We start from the raw sequence: 20,048 nt of genomic DNA, 5'->3' as shown, positions 1-20,048 counted from the left end.
ATCTTCGACGCGCCCGACTCCTGGCCGTTCCATGTGAGTACCTGCCCTTACCCGTGCCTGGCATGCTGACACCAGGCTTTCTGGGTCAGTGTTTGTACAGTACTGGTAATAGTGTATTTCGGCAATAAAGCCACCTCCTGAGTGAGAGCTATGGGAACCAGCTTCTCTGAGGGCGGAGAAGGACATCTGTGAGGCAGCCACACCCTTTGGGTGAGGCACACTGGGAAAATCCCAGGTGGGAACAAAGGGCTGGGTGGCTCCGTAGAAAGACACGAAACCTAATTAGGACCTATTCTCTCTAAGACCTTGCCTCTAATTCGTATTCAGGGTGTATGCCAGCCCTGAAACCCAGCTGAGCAGTGGATTGTTCCCTGGCTTCTGAAGCCATGGCTGCGCTCTGTTCGCAAGATATAAAAAGGCAATCAGTGGGAGAACCTGTCAGCAGCTCTCCAGCTCGATTGGGAACACCAGGAGAGGATCCCTCAGTTCATAAACAGGCTTCCAGTTTATACATCAGCTGCTTGGGTGAGTTGGTGTCCCGGCCTAAGTGACACCCTCACCCCAGTCCTCAGGAAAGTCTGGCTGTGAGAGCTCCAAGGCTGAGCCCCCTTCCAGTGCGGCATCCCCTGTGAAGACATCAGATCAGGCGGACTGTGAGTACCTAATGTGGGCGGGCAAACGTCCTCCCTGCCCTTTCCTTCCTGTGTTTAGAGTCTTTTCGGTAAAGTTCAGAAGTCAAGCCCATAGCCAAGCTCTGTTTTTCATTGGTCCTCACACCCAGCTTAGGTGGTGTGGAGAACGCTTTCTGGGTTCCCATTGGCAAGTACAGAACTGGAATTAAACCTGCGCCTGTTTGAACCCGGCGTCTATGCTGTTGGCCTCTCCACAACAAGGATTTTGACAGGAAATATAACTTGCCACGCAGCAGGAAGGCTTCCCCTGAGAACATTGTCGATGGGAAAATGTGCTTTAGACAGCCTAGACTTTTCCATAGACTGCTTCAACGTGATTAAAGTTAGAGAGAGGTTCTAGGAGGAAGGACCTGAGACAGAATGGCAAGAGGGGGCCTTGAACCGGGTCAGTTGGGAGCAATAAATAATGTATAGTTTCTAGAAAGCAAATTGAGACGGATTAGGAAAAGCGCAGCAAATACATGTATGTGCATGACTTTAAATCTCGATTCCACATTGAAATGAAAACATGTTGTGTTTGTCTTTCTGGGTCTCACTTGGTTTGCTTCTCATGCTGATTCTCATCGGATCCGTCTTCCTGCAGATACAGTGATCCATTTCTTTCTTCAATTTCTCACGTGTGGCCATTCCTGGGTAGATATCAGCAGATATAGTTTTACCCCAGATAGCGTATCAAGGACAGACCAAAGAAACGGTTTTACCCGAGTTTGTCTTGGTGAGCTGTGAACTCAGTATGCATGGCTGGCTGAAGGCAGCTGCAGCCCTGAAAAGTGTACCCCAGCCTGAGTGACTGTCACTGGCGGTGGCCACCCTGTTTCTTGCAGCAACCTGAGGAGTTCCCCTGATCTTTTAGAGGTCAAGTTCCCCTTGAATCAGGTAGAACCAGATCCTTGGCTTTGAGGCAGAAAAGAATTTCAGAGTAAGCCGGCGTGAAGCAGGCAGGATTTGATAGAGATATTTAATATGATTTTTAAAGACAAAGGTTAATCGGAAAGGCTCAAGAAGAAAGCAAGACACGCCTCAGAGAGAGAGGGCTTTGCTGTTTTAGCAACAGTCTTACATACGGCTGTGTCGATAGAGAGGCTACTGTCTTCATGGGGTCACTAATGAGCCACCGTGAGGTCAAGGGGCAGTTCCTGGGGGACACTGGAAAGGATGACCACTCTTGAAGTAAACGTCTGGGTGACAGCTGAAGGAAGGAGAGAAGTTATTACTGTAAATAACGTTAAACTTCCAGAGTAGGCCAACCCAACCTCCCGTGCATTGCTATTTTGACAGGAAACCTCAATATATGAAAGAAATATTCTCTGTGTCAGCAACCTTCACAGCAAGTGTTAATTATGTTGAAATTCTTGCTTCCTGGCTGGTGAGAGGCCTCAGCCAGACACCAGCCTGAGGGCTCCCTTTCTTCCCGATGGCCCTATCATTTGTCCTTTCTAGTCTGGGTCACAAAAGTTGCATCATTTCCCCTCAGAAACTGAACAAATGTCATTCCAGAGTCTCCTCTGACCTTAGCAATTACTTATGAGTCTTGTAACTTTGGGAACTTCCTAAGCCTCTCTTAAGTTTCCTGGGCCTTCGAAGTCTCCCTTCAAATTCCAGCAAAGAAGGTTTACAGTACAAGGGAATGGTAACACAACACTGCCCTGCCCCTATCTCTGGCGCATCCTCCCCACTTGGCCCATCAGGCACACTCTGGACCGTGCTCCCATCTCTGGCCGAATGCCGCTCTTGTGGAAGGTCTCCCGGGAGCTTTTCTAGTATCGACTTCTTAAGAGCAGGAACTCAGATGTAATAATCCCACTGTAAGCCATGGGCAGGCTTTCTAACCTTTCCTATACAATAGGAACCATTGTACTATCTAAATCCTTGCATCAGAAGAAACACAGTATTTAGCGTGGGGCTGGGCATATTGTAAGAACCCATCAACATTACTTTTAATCCAGCCCTGGCCCTTCACAGGTGGAGGAGCTGTCCGTTCAGTGTTTGTGGAAGGAAGGAATGATAAGGTGGGAAGGAGAGAAAAAGATCAATGATCTCGGGAGACTACCTTGCTAGGGCAACTAGTCTGATGTCTTCCCACTCCTCCCAGGGCTCCTGTAAGCTGGAAAGAGGTCAGGCTCAGATGTACTGGAACCTACAGCCCAGATGATGGTAAACAAGCTCCCTCCTGCTGACTGTGAGCAGCAGCTGCTGGAGGAGGAATGGGCCTTCAGTGCAGAGAGAGGCCGGACGCCATCCCATTGGAGCTAAAGGCCCTTAGCAATTGCGTGGTTTGAAGCCCTGCATAGATGAGGAAACTGAGCTTTAAAAAGATTATATTACTGGCCTAGCACACACGGACAAGGACTGAAGCAGGGTCTTCATCAAAGTCCAGTTTACCTTGTGGTTTAGGAGCTTTTAATCATGTTTGCATCTGCCTTTCACTAAAGCTATATCAGGGGCCTCTACTGAAGTGCATTGAGTACCTGTCCTCAGGCCTCAGACACACTAGCAGAGAGAACCCCACAAATGTGTGTTCACTGCTGGCTGAAACTGAATCTCTGTTGAACCTTGGAATTTGAATATCTGATTTTTGAATTGATAAAGGAAAACTTCAGCACATCTAAACTTTAATTTTTTTTAATTTATTGATTTATAAGTCCAGGATTGTGAGAGGGTAAACTTGTAAAATGTAGTTTGTAGTTGCAGAAACAAGTGAAGTAAAATGAATTCCTTGTTTGTCTACACAACATATCCTATCCATTTTATTTGTTGATGGGCATCCAGGTTATCCGTTAGTTGCACATGCAAAATGAATTTTTATTGGCTAGAGTAGAAAGCTCCTGCCTAGGGTCAGCTTCTAGTTGGTTTCTAGTCTCAGAGTTTACCCTGGGCTTCGCTTGGCATTTGTTTTGTTTTGTTTCGTAGGGTTTTAAATCCCAGGGCCTCTCCAGTCTAATAGCCTCCCAATTTGTGCTGCTTTTCTAAAAAAAATAGCTATTTCTGGTTTCAATGCCCATTTTCTCAAGTTATTCCCATTTGAAAGCACAACGCAGAGCCCATTTCTGAAGAACTATAATTTCCGGATTTGGCTCTGTCAATCCATCTTTACTAACAACTTGTTTACTTAAAAAAAATTGGTGGGCTCTGCATTTTGTTATCACGGTCCACCCTGTGCTGCTGTCCCAGAATCCCACTCACCGTCCACTGGGGACAACCTTCTTGCTGTGTCACGCTGCAGCAGAAGGCGAGAGGACTTTCAGCATAACAAACTCACCCGACATGGACATTTTCCTCTCATGGGGACAAAGCCCTGGGGACTTAATCTCTTCTGTAAAGGTACACCTCTCCGCTGGTTTCAAATAGGTGATCACTTTACCACCCTCTGAGCCTTGGGGACCTGCTCAAGCCACGTCAATCTTTCCCTCTTGATGCCAAACAGCCTAACTCAATTCCAGGCATTGTGCGGTTGCACAATAGGAGCCTGTGAGTTACGGGTAGCAGCATTATGCAATGACTAGCCACGTGCCAGCCCCTGTTCTCGCCTTCTGCACCAATGCTTTCTGATGCAGGGCCATGATTAGCACATTTGACAGCTCCGGCAGCCTGGCTTCCAGCAGGTAAGTCGCTCCCCACCTCAGTTGGTTGGTTACTCGAAGTGTAGAGTTCGGTCAGTGCTCTAATCAACAGTGTGATGAAAAGAATATTTTTACACTCATTTGTGTGTTTGTGTGCCTGGGGGTGATGCATGCACCACATGCATGCTCTCTCGTGTAGGTCAGAGGACAACCTTTAGAAGTCAGTTCTCGCCTTTCACCATGAGGGTCCTGGGAATTGAACCCAGGTCACTGGGCTTGGCAGAAAGCACCATTACTTGCTAAGCAATCTCACCAGACCTTATGGGGGGGGGGGGAAGGCTAAAAGAGAAGGTTTCTAGGCCGGTTATTGTCTTGATTCAGTCAGGATTTTTGCCCTTTCTGAACCCAGGTTTTCTCACCGGGTTGGACTTGTGAAGTTGTCTTGAGAGTTTCCAGTGAGTGTTTGTCCATACCATGACTGAGTTAAGTAACCAAATGCTGTCACCTGGTTGGCTGTGAGTGGCTATCAAAACTTTTTCTGCTCAACTGTGATACAATTAAATTTATCACAGTAAATATAAGTTACTTAGTAATTTATCATAAAATTAAATTTTTCTAAGTAGCAATAATCAATAATGTTAGTTAAAAGCATGTCAGTATATGATATTTAGGTTCTGTATGAAATCAAAGTTTTCGGTGAGTTTGGATACTATAGCAGCCTTCACAGCCTTCTTTTGCTTAGTTCACTATTGTCAGCCACAGCGTACCACATGCTGGATTCCCATCCAGACTAGAGGGACTTTTCTCCCATCTACTTGGAAGATCTCGCTCCCAGTTAAAATCTGTGATCCCTCTCACCAGGTTCCCATGAGAAAGCTTCCCAGACTGGCAATCTTTATTTATGAACACAAGACATTCCCAAAACATGTTTGTGGATTAGAAGTGAGCACTACTCAGAAAAGCTCTTGCATGCTCTAGGAGCTGTAGAGAGCTGTGTTTGAAATAGTGCTGGCCCCAGAGCTTTGGAGTCTTTGAGATACTCTGTGTATTGAGGATCTGCCACATGGGCACTAGTGGGGGCAGCAGTACCTCTACCTATCTGAACACAGAAAGCCTGGGCAGGGGTGGAGGTGGAGGTAGGGGCTGAGGGGTTGCTCATCTTAGGGAAGGCTTTCAGAGGCAGCTTAATCTGCAGGCTCCCTTCCTGACTCAGGCCTTTGCTTTCATGGTAACTTCTGCTGGTGTGTGTGTGTGTGTGTGTGTGTGTGTGTGTGTGTGTGTGTAATAGAAACTTGTTTAAAACCTGGCCCATGGATGTAGCTCAGTAGCAGGATGCATGTCTGATATAGTGAGACCCTGGGTTTGACTCTTGGCACCACACACTCATATAATGTATGTGTCATGGATGGTGGTGGATACCTGTAATCCCAGAAACTTGAGGAGCTGAAGCAGCAGGGCTAAATTCCATGCCAGACTGGGGACTTTGAGAGGCCCTGTCTCAAAACAAAAATCTCTGGGATGGAGCTCAATGAAAGAGCAATTTTCCAGCATATGCGAGGCCTAGTTCTATAAGAAAAGTCTTGGGGTGGGGGGGAAACCTTGTTTTTGAAGCTAGGAATAGGAATGGTGGTGTGCACCTTTGATCCCAGCACTTGGGAGGTAGATGCAGGAGGATTACAAATTCAAGGTCGTCTTCAGCTATATAACAGGCCCTGCCAATAAATAAATAAATAAATAATTTTTCATTAGTCTTAATAAGCAAAACCTTCCTGGGCTCTAAATGGAAGCTAAAAAAGAGAGGCGAGACTCATGGTCTGCCAGGCAGGAGTGGCGCACACCCTTAATCCCAGTGCTCAGGAGGCAGAGGCAGGTGGATCTCTGTGAGTTTGAGGCCAGCCTGGTCTACAAAGTGTGTTCCAGGACAGCCAGAGCTGTTATGTAGAGAAATACCTTCTCCAAAAACCAAAACAACAAGAACAAAAAAGAATCACAGTCAGTCTCGACAGCCATTGTTATCTTTCTCTTAACAGAACCAGGGTTTGGTCTATTGATGAATGAACTTGTCAGTGTGCAAAAGGAAGACTAGACCTCCAGTGTGAGGGGGAAACTTTGAGCGTCGCTTTAGCTTTTTCCCCTTAAATACAATTTTGAAACGAAGCACAATGTTTTCCTGACAGATACGTGTACTCAAAAGGGAAATTTGTGGTTGTGAGCCCAGCCTTTAATGGCTGAGCCATCTCTTCAGCCCATGAGATTAAGATATTTCATTAACATTTTGACTATGTAGCATAGTTTAATCACCAAATCAAGATTCGGGTTTACATCTTAAAGTCTATCTATGCTGGCTAGATTGGACCCTTTCCGTTTTCTTTGCCCTGTCCCAATAATCAGATGCCCGCCTCCCAATAAAGACAGGGAAAGTTCGAGTCATGCTTGTTTTCAATTCCAGCTGGATTAGGACTCTCATCTGGACAGGTGGTGGGAGGTCGGCTGGTAAGGTTGAAACCTTGTGGTCCTGCCCAGGTGAAAGATGGATGAGGGATGGTGGAAGGGCCCCCAGTGTTTCAAATAGAGGCCAGGACAGAAGCCAGGTCTCCCGTGTCTTGATCAAACATTTGCTGTAATTACTGGGAAATGGTTAGGAAACTTAGGGCTGTTTACATGCACACGAGTGGCATGATCCAGGTCTAAGGGTCGGACATTGACAAATGCTAGCCAAAATATTGACTCAGAAAATGCCGTGCTTGGATCAAGGTGATGTTAGGACACAGTGTTTCAAGTTAGGTTCAGCCATCCTGACTGCAATTTTAAAACTGCTCAAGTCCATCTTGAAGCCCCACAAGGAGGCCCATCCTGTCATCTCTACACACCGACCCCATCCTGGACCTTGGTTCCCCACAGAATGGCTCTGCTCCGACTTGTGGTGTTCTGCGCCCTGGCTGCATGCTGCGAGGCTCGTTCTGTTCCTGCACCACCTCTCCCGAAGCCTCCCCGCTCCTATCTTCTGCGTCCCCGGAACTGTAACGACTCTGACGTGCTGGCAGTTGCAGGCTTCACCATGCAGAACATCAACACAGACCAAAAGGATGGCTATGTGTTGAGTCTCTCGCGAGTGCATGATGCTCGGGAGCACTTCCAGGCAAGTGACAGCTTGGGGCAGCCTAGGGACAGGCGGCGGAGACCAGCCAGGGGGTGGCCAACAGGTGCTTTCCAGTTTGGAAGCACAGTGCTCTGCTGCTGTCAGCAGGTGTGCTCTGACACTCTTGCTGTCCCTAGGACACTCTGTGTCACATCTAGGTTTCAGCAGGGTAGAAGGCATTGTTAAACACACACACTCACGCATGCACACACTCTGGGAGAAGGTATTTGTCCAGTTGTCCTGAGATTGTTTCATGTGGGGTATTTCTTCAACTCTACCATATAGGAGGACATGGGCTCCCTGTTCTACCTCACATTGGATGTCTTAGAAACTGGCTGCCACGTGCTCAGCAAGAAGTCATGGAAAGACTGCAGTCCAAGGATTCTGCACGAGTCCGTAAGTCCTTGTGGCCAGGTGCCTGCTCTGTGTCTGTCATCTGTTCATTTCTTTGTTACCTGCCAGACAAAGGGCCTGTGTGCTTATTCGAATACAAGAGATAGGACCAAGTTTGGTCAGGAAGGGAGGCTCCTGTGATGTCCTACTGTGGTCTTACTGACTAGACCTCAAAAGGTCCCCCCAAATTGTTTTCTACCCTAAGATCCTTTGACAGTCATTGAGCCAATGTTTGGAGAGAGAGAGAGAGAGAGAGAGAGAGAGAGAGAGAGAGAGAGAGATATTCTGGTGTGTGAATAAGGCAGAAAACAGCAGTGATGACTGATAGCTTGTTCTGTTTTGCTTGGTTTTATTTTAATGAATAAAATGTGAGGTTTTCAGATAGGAAAGGGGGTGACTTGAAGTGTGAAGATCACCAGGGGTTCCCCCGGGAAAGCTTCCTGAAGCATGGAACTATGGGTCTCAGAACTCATTCTTTCTTGTTTTTAAAATAATGATTTTATTCTTCTGTGTATAAGGGTGCCTTACCGTGTGTGTGTGTGTGTGTGTGTGTGTGTGTGTGTGTGTGTGTGTGTGTACCACATCCATGCAGTGCCCACAGTGACCATAAGGTGGTGTAAAATCCCCCTTCCCCAAGAACTGGTGTTTCAGATGGGTGTGAGCCACCCAATGTGGGTGCTGTGAACCAAACTCCGGTTCTCTAGAAGAGTAGCAAGTGTCTTAACCACTTTCTCTCTGGCCTTGAGCTCAACTTTTCAAAGACAGCACTGACAAGACTTAAAACCAATGAAGTCAGGAGTTTACGCCTGATTCTCTGATTCTGGGATCTTTCCCGTGCACTCATGCAGACAACCATGGAAAGCAAGACGGGCTCTTCAGTAGTGTGAATAAACTTTTGATCAAAATTACCTTTCCTCATTATTTGACCAAACATGCAACCTGCACCTGATTTTGAAGAACAAATAGTTTGTACTTCCTCTTGTTAGAGTTGGTTTAGTAATACGGGACACCCACAGAGAAATGTGTGCTCACTCAGGTGCACACGGGACACCCACAGAGAGGTGTATGCTCACTCAGGAGCACACAGGTTAGGAGTTTGTTTCTTGTGTAATTTTGAAACTTAAATTTCCAGGGGATTTTATTGTGTAACTTCAAACTTGAAGCTCCTGGCCAGAGGATTTTTTCTGGGTGTGATTTGGAGGCTCCCACTGCCTGCTATGCTTGTCTCTGACCTTGCCATCTCCATCCTGTGGCTCCCTAGTCCCTATGCTCACTGGCATCAGGCTATCGAAAGACAGAGGATGGAGGGAAAACAAACGTGCTGTCGTGGCAGTGGAGCGTGGCAATAGAGCTGTTTCTGCTCCGTTCCTGCAGTTAGAATTGAATTTGATGGTCTGCGCCTAAGTGTGAGCAGGCTGAGACGGCAGCTGTGTCTCAGGAAAAGGCAGCACTCTGCTGATAAAGAGCAGTTCTTTCCACCGTCAAACCACAGAACTGGATTTTAAGCTCCGTGTTCCATTAAAATGGAATTCTAAGCCGGGCAATGGTGGCGCACGCCTTTAATCCCAGCACTCGGGGGAGGCAGAGGCAGGCGGATCTCTGTGAGTTCGAGACCAGCCTGGTCTACAGAGCTAGTTCCAGGACAGGCCCCAAAGCCACAGAGAAACCCTGTCTCGAAAAACCAAATAAATAAATAAAATGGAATTCTACTGGGTTTGATGGGGTGGGGTGGTGTCAGCCTCATGGTTCTGTGCATCAGGCCATCAAGTGTATTTGTTTTTTTTTTTTTCCAGGTTTATGGCCAATGCAAAGCAATGTTTCACATGAACAAGCCAAGAAGAGTTCTCTATTTACTCGCCTATAACTGTACTCTTCGCCCAGGTAAGGGACAGGGCGGGGGTGGGGGGTTGGTACATTTTAATAAAAGATAGGAAAGAGCCTTTAACTAAGCCTTTGTTGAGCTGGCATGCAGTTTCTCCTCCCTTACTCTATCTCCCCCATGGCACCCACTGCTCAGTACTCCAGCACGGCCTCCTTGCTGACATTCACTACTGGCTCATTCTCCCCAGGGAAACCTCCCTAAATTGCTATCAAGAGCTAGGACCTGCTTCAAATCCTCAATTTTCAATCTCCTGTGAGCGGCAGAGCACCAACAGCTGGTCCCAGGTTCCTTTCTGTCTATGCCACTGTCCTGCTGTCTCCCTTCCAACTGATATATCTGAACACACATCACACGTTCCCATCTCTGCACTGTGTACTTGCTGACCTCTGACCTCTGTCCTGGAGCTCAAACCTCTTTAAGGAATGCCCCCAATGCTGCTTTCATGATGCTCTCTACTCAAGAAAGGAATGTTGTTTTCCTAGTGCACATTTTTTTCCGCTTTGGCTAAAATACTCGGAGTACAGAACATTCACGACCTTGATTTATAGTCTTGTATCATCTAGCATATGGGTGCGCCTCCCTCTCCCCCAGATAAAGACTTCCTAGCATATATCATATTTCAGAAGTCGTTACTATTGTTGAATAACAGGCAAGAATTAGGCCGGAAGGAATGGACAGCTGGAGTAAGTGGGTGCATTCCTTCTGGACCCTGCTTTGTACAAGAGAAGGTCGTTGAAAAGCAGGAGTCCATTGTGTGGGAGGTGGGAAGTGTCCACATAACAGACTATGTGTGTGCACCCTCCCCGGGAATCTTGTCGAAGTGCAGATTCGGAGTGCATTGGCCTGTCAGGGCCCGAGAGCCTGACTTTCTAGCAAGCTGCAGATGACCAAATGCTGCTGCTGCTTCCTTGGAGTAAGGAAGCCGCACACTGCACAAGCCTCAGCTTATAGTGTGAACGCAGGACCAGTCTGGAGTAACTCAAAGCGAATGAGGCACCAGTGGCAAGCTGTGGATTCTGTTCTCCCAACGTCTTCCTCCATCCCCAAATGTCTGTTAATTAAGACAGTGGAGTTCCTCTGAAAATACTTCAAGGCAAATGCTCTGGCTTGATGAGCGCCCATCTGCCATCTCCAGCGCCTCCCAAAGAGCCTGTAACTGTGCCGATGGTGTGGACATTCTCTGTAGCCTCATGGTGGTGTTAATTTTCTGACTCATTTGCATTTTCTAACCAAAGGTGGTATGTTCCTGCTATCATGACATCATCTACTGATGTGTTAGATTTTATTCTTGGTGTTATGGACCACAGAGAAATAAGTCACGGCAATAATGAAACACCAATGTTTCAAAAGCCCTTGTCTACAGAAGCAGCCTTCAGGAAGGGCATTGAATTAGGGAGGAAACTGAAGTGTTTGATGTTTTGGCACTGAAATACAATGTTGTTGTGCAGAAAGAACCTAAGAACTGTGTAACTGAGTTGCAAATTTTTTTTTCATGATGTTTTAAGTATATTTAAAATTTTGTGTTGGGCCACATCCATTGCTCTCTCTGACTCTATGTAGCCCACAGACTGTTGTTTGGGCAATTCCTGTGTGCTTCTGAACAAAATCCCAATGATGAACAAGTCCATTAGAGGTGAAGAGTATCTCACTTAGATGTATTTTTGATTACAAAAGTAATAATGTGCAGAGCCCAGGCATTAGCTCAGGTGGTAGAGAGTTGAGCTTGCATGAAGCCCTGCTTTGATCCTAGCACCATAGAATCAAGCAGGAGGGCCCATGTCTGCAAGCCTTGCCCCCGGCAAGAAGATCAGGAGGTAAGGGCCCCTTTGATTACACAGGACAACCTGGGATACATGAGACCTTGTTTCAAAAAGGAAGAGCGGGAGGGAAAAGGGAGAGAGGAGAGGAAAGAGGAAGGGAGGGAGGCAGGTAGACAGGCAGGCAGGCAGAGATAAAGAAAAAGTACTACTACCGCTAACAATCATACTGCCAACTAAACGCTTTCTCAGAAAAATGTCTTTCTCTCTGCAGCCTTGCCAACAACCCTGGGTATTATCGCTTTAGTTCAGTCTTTGCTTATGGCAGAGTTGTGTGGTTATGACTCTTATTAGGACTGAAAATTAATACTGTTTAAAAAACTGTTCTCATCAATAGTTTCTCGAAGACAGATTAATACCATATGTCCTGACTGCCCGGGCTCCATTGGTGTGTCGGGCCCCACTGACTTGTCGGACCCCAACATTATGGAAGCTGCCACAGAGTCACTTGCAAAATTCAACAGTGAGAACCCCTCAAAACAGTACTCAGTCGTCAAAGTCACCAGGGCTACTGGACAGGTAAAACTCAAATGCCCAGGTCAGCTACACAGACTGTAGTTGTAGGTCTTAGGTCAGGAGGAGGCCATGTAGGCCTCCTGTCTGCTTAGACCCTGAGATCCTCTCTCTCCAGCCCCACATCTAATATATCTGCTGTGCACCGTTCATGGCACAGCTTCTGTTTCTACTCGGAAGTTCTACGAGAATCAGGTGACTTGATTCTGTTTCTCCAACAAAGCAAGAAGAACAGATTCATGGTCTCATGTGATTTCTTTGGGGGGGGGGGATATGAGTGCACTGAGTTCTGACTGATTATGGACCATTTTTAGCAAGACAACTTTTATGAGTTATGAACTAGGAGACTCATTTATATTTCAATTGTGTTATCTCTCTTATATAAATAAATATATAAATGTAAGACAAAGGGAAAATAAGCTAACTGGAGAAAATGTTTAGGGCACCTTCTACATCCATAACAGGCACTGACATATGTTCTCTAAATCGCAGAATTGCTGACATGGTTTGGTGTCCATGAGGACTTTTAGGAGCAGTGGGTTTGTGTATTACAGTGCCTTGGTTTGTGTGTTCTATAGAAGAACATTTGCCAAACATTCGTTTTTTTCTGGAGTATGGTTTGTAATGTCTTAACTCTTCTTTCATGGCAGTGGGTGGTCGGCCCTTCTTACTTTGTGGATTATTTGATCAAAGAGTCACCATGTACTGAATCCCAGGCCAGTTGTTCGCTCCAGCCCTCTGACTCTGAGGTAAGTGCTCCCAATTGTGCTCTCGGTGGTCTGTATCATCTGTCCGTGCTCACAGATTGGTCACAGATAACCCTGGAGGCATCACAGGGTGTGGGGTGCTTCTCCAACCCTCAGGTCATTAGAAACTGGGCTGATGGGATTTATTTGATTCTCAGAGTGATTTTCATCATCAGTGTAATACAATTGCAAAAGAAAGTCAGGAAGGAAGGAAGGAAGGAAGGAAGGAAGGAAGGAAGGAAGGAAGGAAAGAAGGAAGGAAGGAAGGAAGGAAAGAAGGAAGGAAGGAAGGAGTCACAAGAGGACATGAAAGGCAGCACGGTGTTCCATGTTCCGTTCTTTGGACCACTCTTCACAAAGGAAAGCCTAAGTGAGGAGGCACCCCAAAACTCTCAGAAATATACTGGGAATGTAAATGAGCGTGGTGTGTTGGAGCACAACTGGGCAAAGCTCTCTTGAATTCTCTATTAAGATGAGGTTCGTGCACCGTAGATTTACCTTGTAAGGCAGATAATTCCATTTTGTAGTATATTCACAGACCTGTGCCACCATGGCCCCTTCATAATTTTTAAATATTTTTATTAGCTCTCAGAAGAAACCCCATCTCCATTAAGTCAGTCCCCATTGCTGCCCTTGGGAGGCCCTGAAAACTGTGAATCTGACTTCTGTCTCAATAGCTTTGTTCATTTAGAGAGTGCATACAAAGGGAAACATGAAGCCTGAAGAGAGGGGTGTGGGTAGAGAGATTTGTTTTAAAACGAACCTGAAACAATTAACTCCATCAGACTAGCCAGCGTGGGTTGACACCAAAGTGCAGGCACTGTGGTCCCCTCCACTGCGGTGCAGCACTAGGAAGCCCACGCATTTTGATAAGTTAGAAAATTCTAGTAGCATGGAGTAACCAGCTGTTCTTGCCACAAGCACCTGCAGTTCCTCTAGAATGTTCTCTGAGCCGTGGGGATGAAGAGCGGAAGGGAAAGCTGGGGTACAGGGCTGCATTAATGATTTTTCACCTTGAAGAATTTCTGATCTTTCCTTCGTGTGACCCAGAGAAGGATATAGAGTGTGTTCAGACAACGTGCTCAGATGTATTTTGGTAAATTTTATGTGAATATGCTTAAGAGTTCTTCTTTGGAATTTGAGGCACCATTTTATTGCAATAGTTCACTTTTCCTTGAAAATATTCCTACACTGTGACCTTAGAATACTTCTTCTAGGGTGTCTTGGTTACGTTGCAATTGCTGTAATAAGACACCATAACTGAGGAAATGTGTAGAAGGTAGAATTTATTTGGGGTTTACAATTTCAGAGGATTAGCATCCATGGCCGTCATGGCGGGGAACAGGGTAACGAGCAGGTAAGCATTGTGCTGGAGCAGTGGCTGAGAGCTTACATCTTGATCCACAAGTAGGAGGCAGAGAAAAATGGAAATGGTGACACACCTGCCCCAGTGACACACCTCCTCCAACAAGGCCACGCCTCCTAATCCTTCTCAAATAGTTCCACCAACTGGGGACCAAGCATTCAAATATATGAGCCTACAAGAGACATTTTCATTCACACCACCACAGAAGGATTTACTTTAAGGAAGAGACTAGAGATATATGAAAAGATAGTTTCAATATTTTTTTAAAAAATAGATTCAATCTAGTTGTTTGACAAGACACTTTATTAAATAGAAAGAAATACTAGCTAGCCCTAGCCATTATAAAGATAATCATCGAAACAAATAACAACAAAGAAAAATAGAAGACTATCCAATGCCATATAATATTTTTACTATATATTGTTTAGTGGTAAAATAGTTCTAAATATCATATGCAATATGATCTTAGTGCTTTAAAAGAAAATACATATGCACAGGGAAAGGACTGGAAGAAAAGGATCAAAGGATTGTAGGCAATGAGAACCATTCATGGTGTTACAGGTCATGTTTCATTTCATTTATGTAGTTCTAAATAATAATTCATTCCAGTCACAATTTTGGAAAAGTAATTTTACTTTCAAATAGACAGAAAGGTAAGGAGCTCAGAGTGGTTTTGCCTCAGAAGACAACAAAACTTCATTCAGAATACAACAAGGGCTGCTGTAGAGAAGAAACCAACCTTCCTAACTGAAATTAGGGCAGACCCAGGGCCAGGCAGTGGGCAGTGTGTAAGGGCAGACCCAGGGCCAGGCAGTGGGCAGTGTGTAGACACAGGATGGACTTACTAAAATTGTTCCCGTTGCCAGAAGCAAGCTGGAGTTGGTTGTTTTTCGAGAATTCAGAGGGAACTCACTTGGAGCATGCTCTCTCTATAGGCAGGCGTAGAAAGCATGGTGCAGCTGTGTGTCTACATAAGCAGAAAGCGCTGCTCACGGGTAACTTAATACTCACGTGACATTTTTCTTTCATTTAGCCCGTTGGTCTTTGCCACGGTTCTCTGGTCAAAGCTCCCGAAGAAAAGTTTGTCTCTGTGAATTGTGAGTTTTTCGAATCTAAGGTATTTATCTCTTTTTTTAATATTATTGTTATTGTGTGGTTGCACAATATAAGTGCATGAACACATGTACCACGGCACATATGTAGAGTCAGGGGACAACTTGGTGCAGTTTATTCTCTCGTTCACTTTTATGTGGGTTCTGGGGACCCGAACTTGGGCCGCTGAGTGTGCAGGAGTGTTCCTTTCCCTCACTGAGCCCTATTGTTCTAACCCCATGTGTTTTTCAAAGGAATCAGATGATCCATCTCTAGGCACCTGTGCCCCACCCCCTTTCAGTTTCCCCAAGATCCAGGGTCACGTTACTCTGGCTATCTGAGCACATCTGGAAAGGAGAGAAATCACGTTACTCTGGCTATCTGAGCACATCTGGAAAGGAGAGAAAGTTATCTTGCTGTCTTAGTCACCGTGTGGTCCTATGGGATCAGGGAGAACACTCGGGAGCAGCGAAGTGCAAACTTACAGAGCTTCAGTCTTCAAGGTGCTAAATTCAGTATCAGGGAGACCTCTCTCATCTCAGGGAGACTCACTTCCACAAAAAATGTCCAATCCCTCTCCACAATACTAAGTATTTATTATGGGGTAACCTGATCCAGTCAGACAGTCTGCCTGGGTTTCATCCATACTCTGCCCCTATGAACTGTGTGGTCACTGGTACCTACCTACCCTGTCTAGGTCTTGCTACCCTCATCACTTGCTGTTCTGACCCCTAAGAGGGATCGATGAGAAGACTTGGATGGAGGGCACTGTATCAGGCCTGGCACAAACAAACAAGAAAAGAGGCCACCTGCAGCCACTCCTGGGAGCAAAGGCAACTTGCTTGGGACTGAACAAATCTTTAAGGCCCTCTAAACCACTGCTCTAAAAGGCAAGGCCTACTGACCAATTTCTGCAGGCCTTGGTTCCACTTGGCCCCTCCTTGTTTTGTTTTGAAACTTTGCAGCAGGAGACCTAGTCCTGTAGCTCAGCAATTCTCAATCTGTGGGTCAAGACCCCTTTGGGGGAGTTGAATGACCCTTTCACAATGGTGGTCTAAAACCATCGGCAAACACGGGTACTTGCATTATTCATAACAGTAACAAAATTACAGTTATGAAGTAGCAATGAAAGTCATTTTATGGTTGGGAGTCACCACAACCTGCGGAACTGTATTCAGGGGTTGCAGCATTAGGAATGTTGAAAACTGCTGCTGTAGCTGGGTTCTGTTAGCATTTAGAAGTCTGTCATCCCAGCACTCAGAAGACTTGAGGCAGGTGAGAAGGAATTTGAGTCTTGGCTATTCAAGACCATGATACACGTGCACAGTCGCAAAAATTGCTTTGCCTGGTGCTGAATGTGGCAGAGCATTTCTGTAGAATTCTGCATTTAAAAGCATTGTTATTTCAGGTACGGGGCTCGGGAGGTGAGAACCCTGCTGTTAGCCAGGAGTCCAAGAAACTTCCTCAGAAAAACACAGACCCCTCCAGCTCCCCCTCTGTAACTGCGCCAAGAGGATCTGTCCAGCACCTCCCTGACCTGAATGATGAGAAGCCTGGAGACACCAAGGACATAAAAGGCACCAAGAGTCCCGTAGAAGCCTTCCCCGTGCAGCTGGATCTAACTACGAATCCCCAGGGGGACACCGTGGATGTTTCCTTCCTCTACTTGGAGCCTGAGGAGAAGAAACTAGAGGTGCTGCCTTTTCCTGGAGAGCAAGGGCGCTCCGCTGAGTGCCCAGGGCCTGCAGAGGGGACCAACCCTCTGATCCTCCCACCCTGAGAGTCACATACAGGGCCCCCCATGGGGATGTGGTCCCTGCACCAGATGAGAGGTGGTGGGAATGAGGAGACAGATGATCATATGTTGAAATGCTAATAAAATGCATCTTCTGAGATTCACATACAGGGCCCCCCATTGGGATGTGATCCCTGCATCAGATGAGAGGTGGTGGGAATGAGGAGACAGATGATCATATGTTGAAATGCTAATAAAATGCATCTTTCTATTGCTTCTTGATCACAATGTGTTGGCTGGAAATGAAATGAGATCCCCACTTTGGGCCACATTGGTCGGGTTCTATGTGCTGGGTGACACCCTGTACAAATTGCTCAGACTCCAACTACCTTTTTGTTTCTCTCGCTCTCTTTTCTTTAACCTTTTAAACATCTTTACTTGTGCAGACCTGACATGATACACATAAACCGGAATAGCTATAACATCACTAAATGGTTTAATCTGATGGGTCTATTGTGACATATAGAGCCTACTGTTCTCCCAAATGCTCTTTGTGTAGCTCATGGCTATGACTTCTGTCTCTGGTGACTTTTCATCTGGGTTTTTAAATTTTATTTTTGATGATGAAAGGGCAATGTTGTTAGATGAGGTACTATAGATGCCCTCCAGTTTTCTTTTTAAAAAAATATTTTATAGAGTATATTTTAATCATATTGCTTCCATTCCCGAACTCCTCCCTACTTTGTTTTTTCTTGCTCTTGAAAAGGCAGGGTCACGTGCACGCACGCACGCACACACACACACACACACATACACACACACCCAAAGTCAATCTTCCCCTCAAAGGCTCAAAACAAACAAACAAACAAACAAACACAGCAAAGAAAACCATGGAGTCCATCTTGTGTCGGTTAACTACTCCTGAGCATGAGATGTGTCCTAGAGTGTGGTCAACATACCCAGTGTCACTCTGTTGAAGAAACATATTTCCCTCTCTAAGTAGCTACCATCAGCTGCAAACAGCTTCTTGGTGAGGAGTGTCCACTTCCCCTTCTCCACACTATACTTGTATTTGGGTTGAACTTACCCAGTCCTTCTGTATGCAGTCACAGTCCTTGTGAGATCAAATATGCATGAGCCTTGTTGAATCTGGAAAATGCTGTTTCCTTGCAGTTATCCATCACCTCTGGCTCTTACAGTCTTTCCACCTCCTTCTCCACGTAGATCCCTGAGCCTTAAGTTTGATAAAGTCATCCTATTAGGGGCTTTGTCTGAGGGCTTCTATTGCTGTGAAGAGAAAACACGGCCACAGCAACTCTTACAAAGGAGAACATTTAATTGAGGGGGCAGCTTACAGTTTCAGAGATCTAGTCCATTATCATCATGGCAGGGAACATGGTGGCTGGAAGTGTGGTGGGGTGCGGGCAGACATGGTGACGGAGAAGGAGCTGAGGATTCTGCATCTTCATCCAAAGGCAGTAGAAAGTGAACTAAGAACTGGTGTGGCTTGAGCATATATGAGTGTTGAGGGCCCTGAGAGTATACAGCAGGTGATAACTAGTATACCCACCAAATGAATGGCGCTTTTGATGGGAGGACCCACCTGGAAAGGCCATGAGGTCACTGACTGTAAATGATCGGTTGCTTCTTGTCTGTATTGCTCTCATGTATCACTTCTTTTCTTCCCTAAGAACTGCATTCCGTCCTTAATAGCAGCTATAATATCCCCCCACTGCCATGCATCTTCATGTAATGTATAATGGTAATCTCACAATTCTATCTCAATCTTATGGGCACATATATTTGTGGATGGTCAGGAAGATAACTTCTACGTTATTTCTGGAATATAGAACAAGCTCTCATAGTCCAGTCTTTGTCCCATATTATGGTGAGAAATTTTGAAGCCTGTTCTCTATCAATAGCCAGACTGACAGAGCTACTTGACCAAACAAGTGTCCTTGTGGATAGATAACAAACAGAACTTCCACCAATTTTACTCATTGTATAGAATTGCTGGTGCCTGGCCTTGTTAGATAGAAGTCATTCAAAGACTTATGGAGAACAAGAATGTTAGTGAAGGACTTGTTATCATAGTCCTTCAAGAAATCAATAGCACCTATGTTGGCCTAAGCTTCCTTCATTGGCACCTCCCTCCTCTGACTCAAAATAGCAATTAACCCTTTGTACCAGTTTTTGATGCAAGGATCAGTAGACTAATTGATTTTGTTTAGGTCCTGAGTTTCAGGTGATAATAGGAGGCTGTTAATCGACTAACCATATCTGGATATTATTAATCACACTTAAGAAATGTAAAATAGTACATGTATATTTTGCCTTTTTTTCTTAGCTCTCTCAATGGTTTAGTTTCCTCCCTTTGTAACCTATAGCTGTCCCTTTAAGAGTTAGGCCAGGACTTTTACAACCTACAACTGTTGTCAGTAACCAATTAAGCTGACCAAGTCTTTGGCACGTGTGACTCTTATCATATCTACAAAGAACACTGGTCCTTGAGAACCTGCCCTATAGTTTTTTTTATTACTAGCAAGTTGCTAATGAATGTGTATGCATATATGCTTGGGGTTTTGCAAAGGCAAGAGGATAGAATAATGAGAATGTAGAAAAAAGATAGAATGTAGAAAGAACAAGAAGAATGTAGAATGTAAAACAAATAAGAGTGTAGAAGAATAATTGGAGCTAAGAAACTAGACAGGATAAAAGAATTAAAATTAAAATAAAAGAAAGTGACCCTCAGATCATGTGTGAAGTTTTTATAGAAATCATCCATCTTTTCCCTGCTCCTAAGAAGAATTTCTCCTTTGGAACTCTGGGTAGGGGCTCGGAGCAGGTCCCTGGTCTTTACATATGAATCCTCAAAGCTCACCTCCACAGTGACATACTTCCTCCAGCAAGTCCAACAAGTCCACACCTACTCCAACAAGGCTATGCCTCCTGATAGTACTAATCCTTTGGGGGCTAATAGTGTAAATCCATTTGCTTTCAAACCACTACAGGCACAGGCTGCAAAGTTTCTCACTTACTCCTGTGTTAACCACCATCTACTGCTAAAATAAGCTTCTCTGATGAAGGCTGAGCAATACTCTGATCTGTGGGCA

The 20,048-nt window shown here is 45.4% G+C and overlaps 1 protein-coding gene and 2 long non-coding RNA genes across 6 annotated transcripts; 1 reads left to right on the top strand and 2 right to left on the bottom strand.

Moving 5' to 3' along the window:
- Positions 1-228: 228 nt before the first annotated feature.
- LOC126504279 (uncharacterized) lies at positions 229-4,075 on the bottom strand. 4 transcript variants are annotated; one of them, XR_007592549.1, is made up of 4 exons: positions 3,876-4,018; positions 1,753-1,881; positions 1,229-1,321; positions 229-626 (listed from the first exon to the last, which is right to left on the bottom strand). It is a non-coding gene; the product is annotated as an uncharacterized lncRNA (long non-coding RNA). The 4 variants fall into 4 exon arrangements; XR_007592547.1 differs by lacking the exon at positions 229-626 and having other exon boundaries at positions 1,133-1,321; XR_007592548.1 differs by lacking the exon at positions 229-626 and having other exon boundaries at positions 1,133-1,321; positions 1,757-1,881.
- Positions 4,076-4,151: 76 nt separating this feature from the next.
- Fetub (fetuin B) lies at positions 4,152-17,217 on the top strand. Its single transcript, XM_050146517.1, has 8 exons — positions 4,152-4,294; positions 7,154-7,391; positions 7,677-7,787; positions 9,578-9,665; positions 11,821-12,002; positions 12,647-12,745; positions 15,142-15,225; positions 16,609-17,217. Exons 1-8 carry the CDS (start codon positions 4,251-4,253, stop codon positions 16,978-16,980), a joined length of 1,218 nt encoding a protein of 405 aa, XP_050002474.1. The 5' UTR covers positions 4,152-4,250; the 3' UTR covers positions 16,981-17,217.
- Positions 7,070-7,790, bottom strand: LOC126504277 (uncharacterized). The gene is made up of 2 exons (XR_007592544.1): positions 7,670-7,790; positions 7,070-7,384 (listed from the first exon to the last, which is right to left on the bottom strand). It is a non-coding gene; the product is annotated as an uncharacterized lncRNA (long non-coding RNA).
- Positions 17,218-20,048: the final 2,831 nt, after the last annotated feature.

This window comes from Alexandromys fortis, unplaced genomic scaffold (genome assembly GCF_014885135.2).
Source record: "Alexandromys fortis isolate MF-2015 unplaced genomic scaffold, M_Fortis_MF-2015_v1.1 scaffold_56, whole genome shotgun sequence".
In the NCBI taxonomy this organism is placed as follows: domain Eukaryota; kingdom Metazoa; phylum Chordata; class Mammalia; order Rodentia; family Cricetidae; genus Alexandromys; species Alexandromys fortis.
The sequence above is the reverse complement of the archived record's forward strand: the minus strand, read 5'-3'. Positions and strand labels throughout refer to the sequence as shown.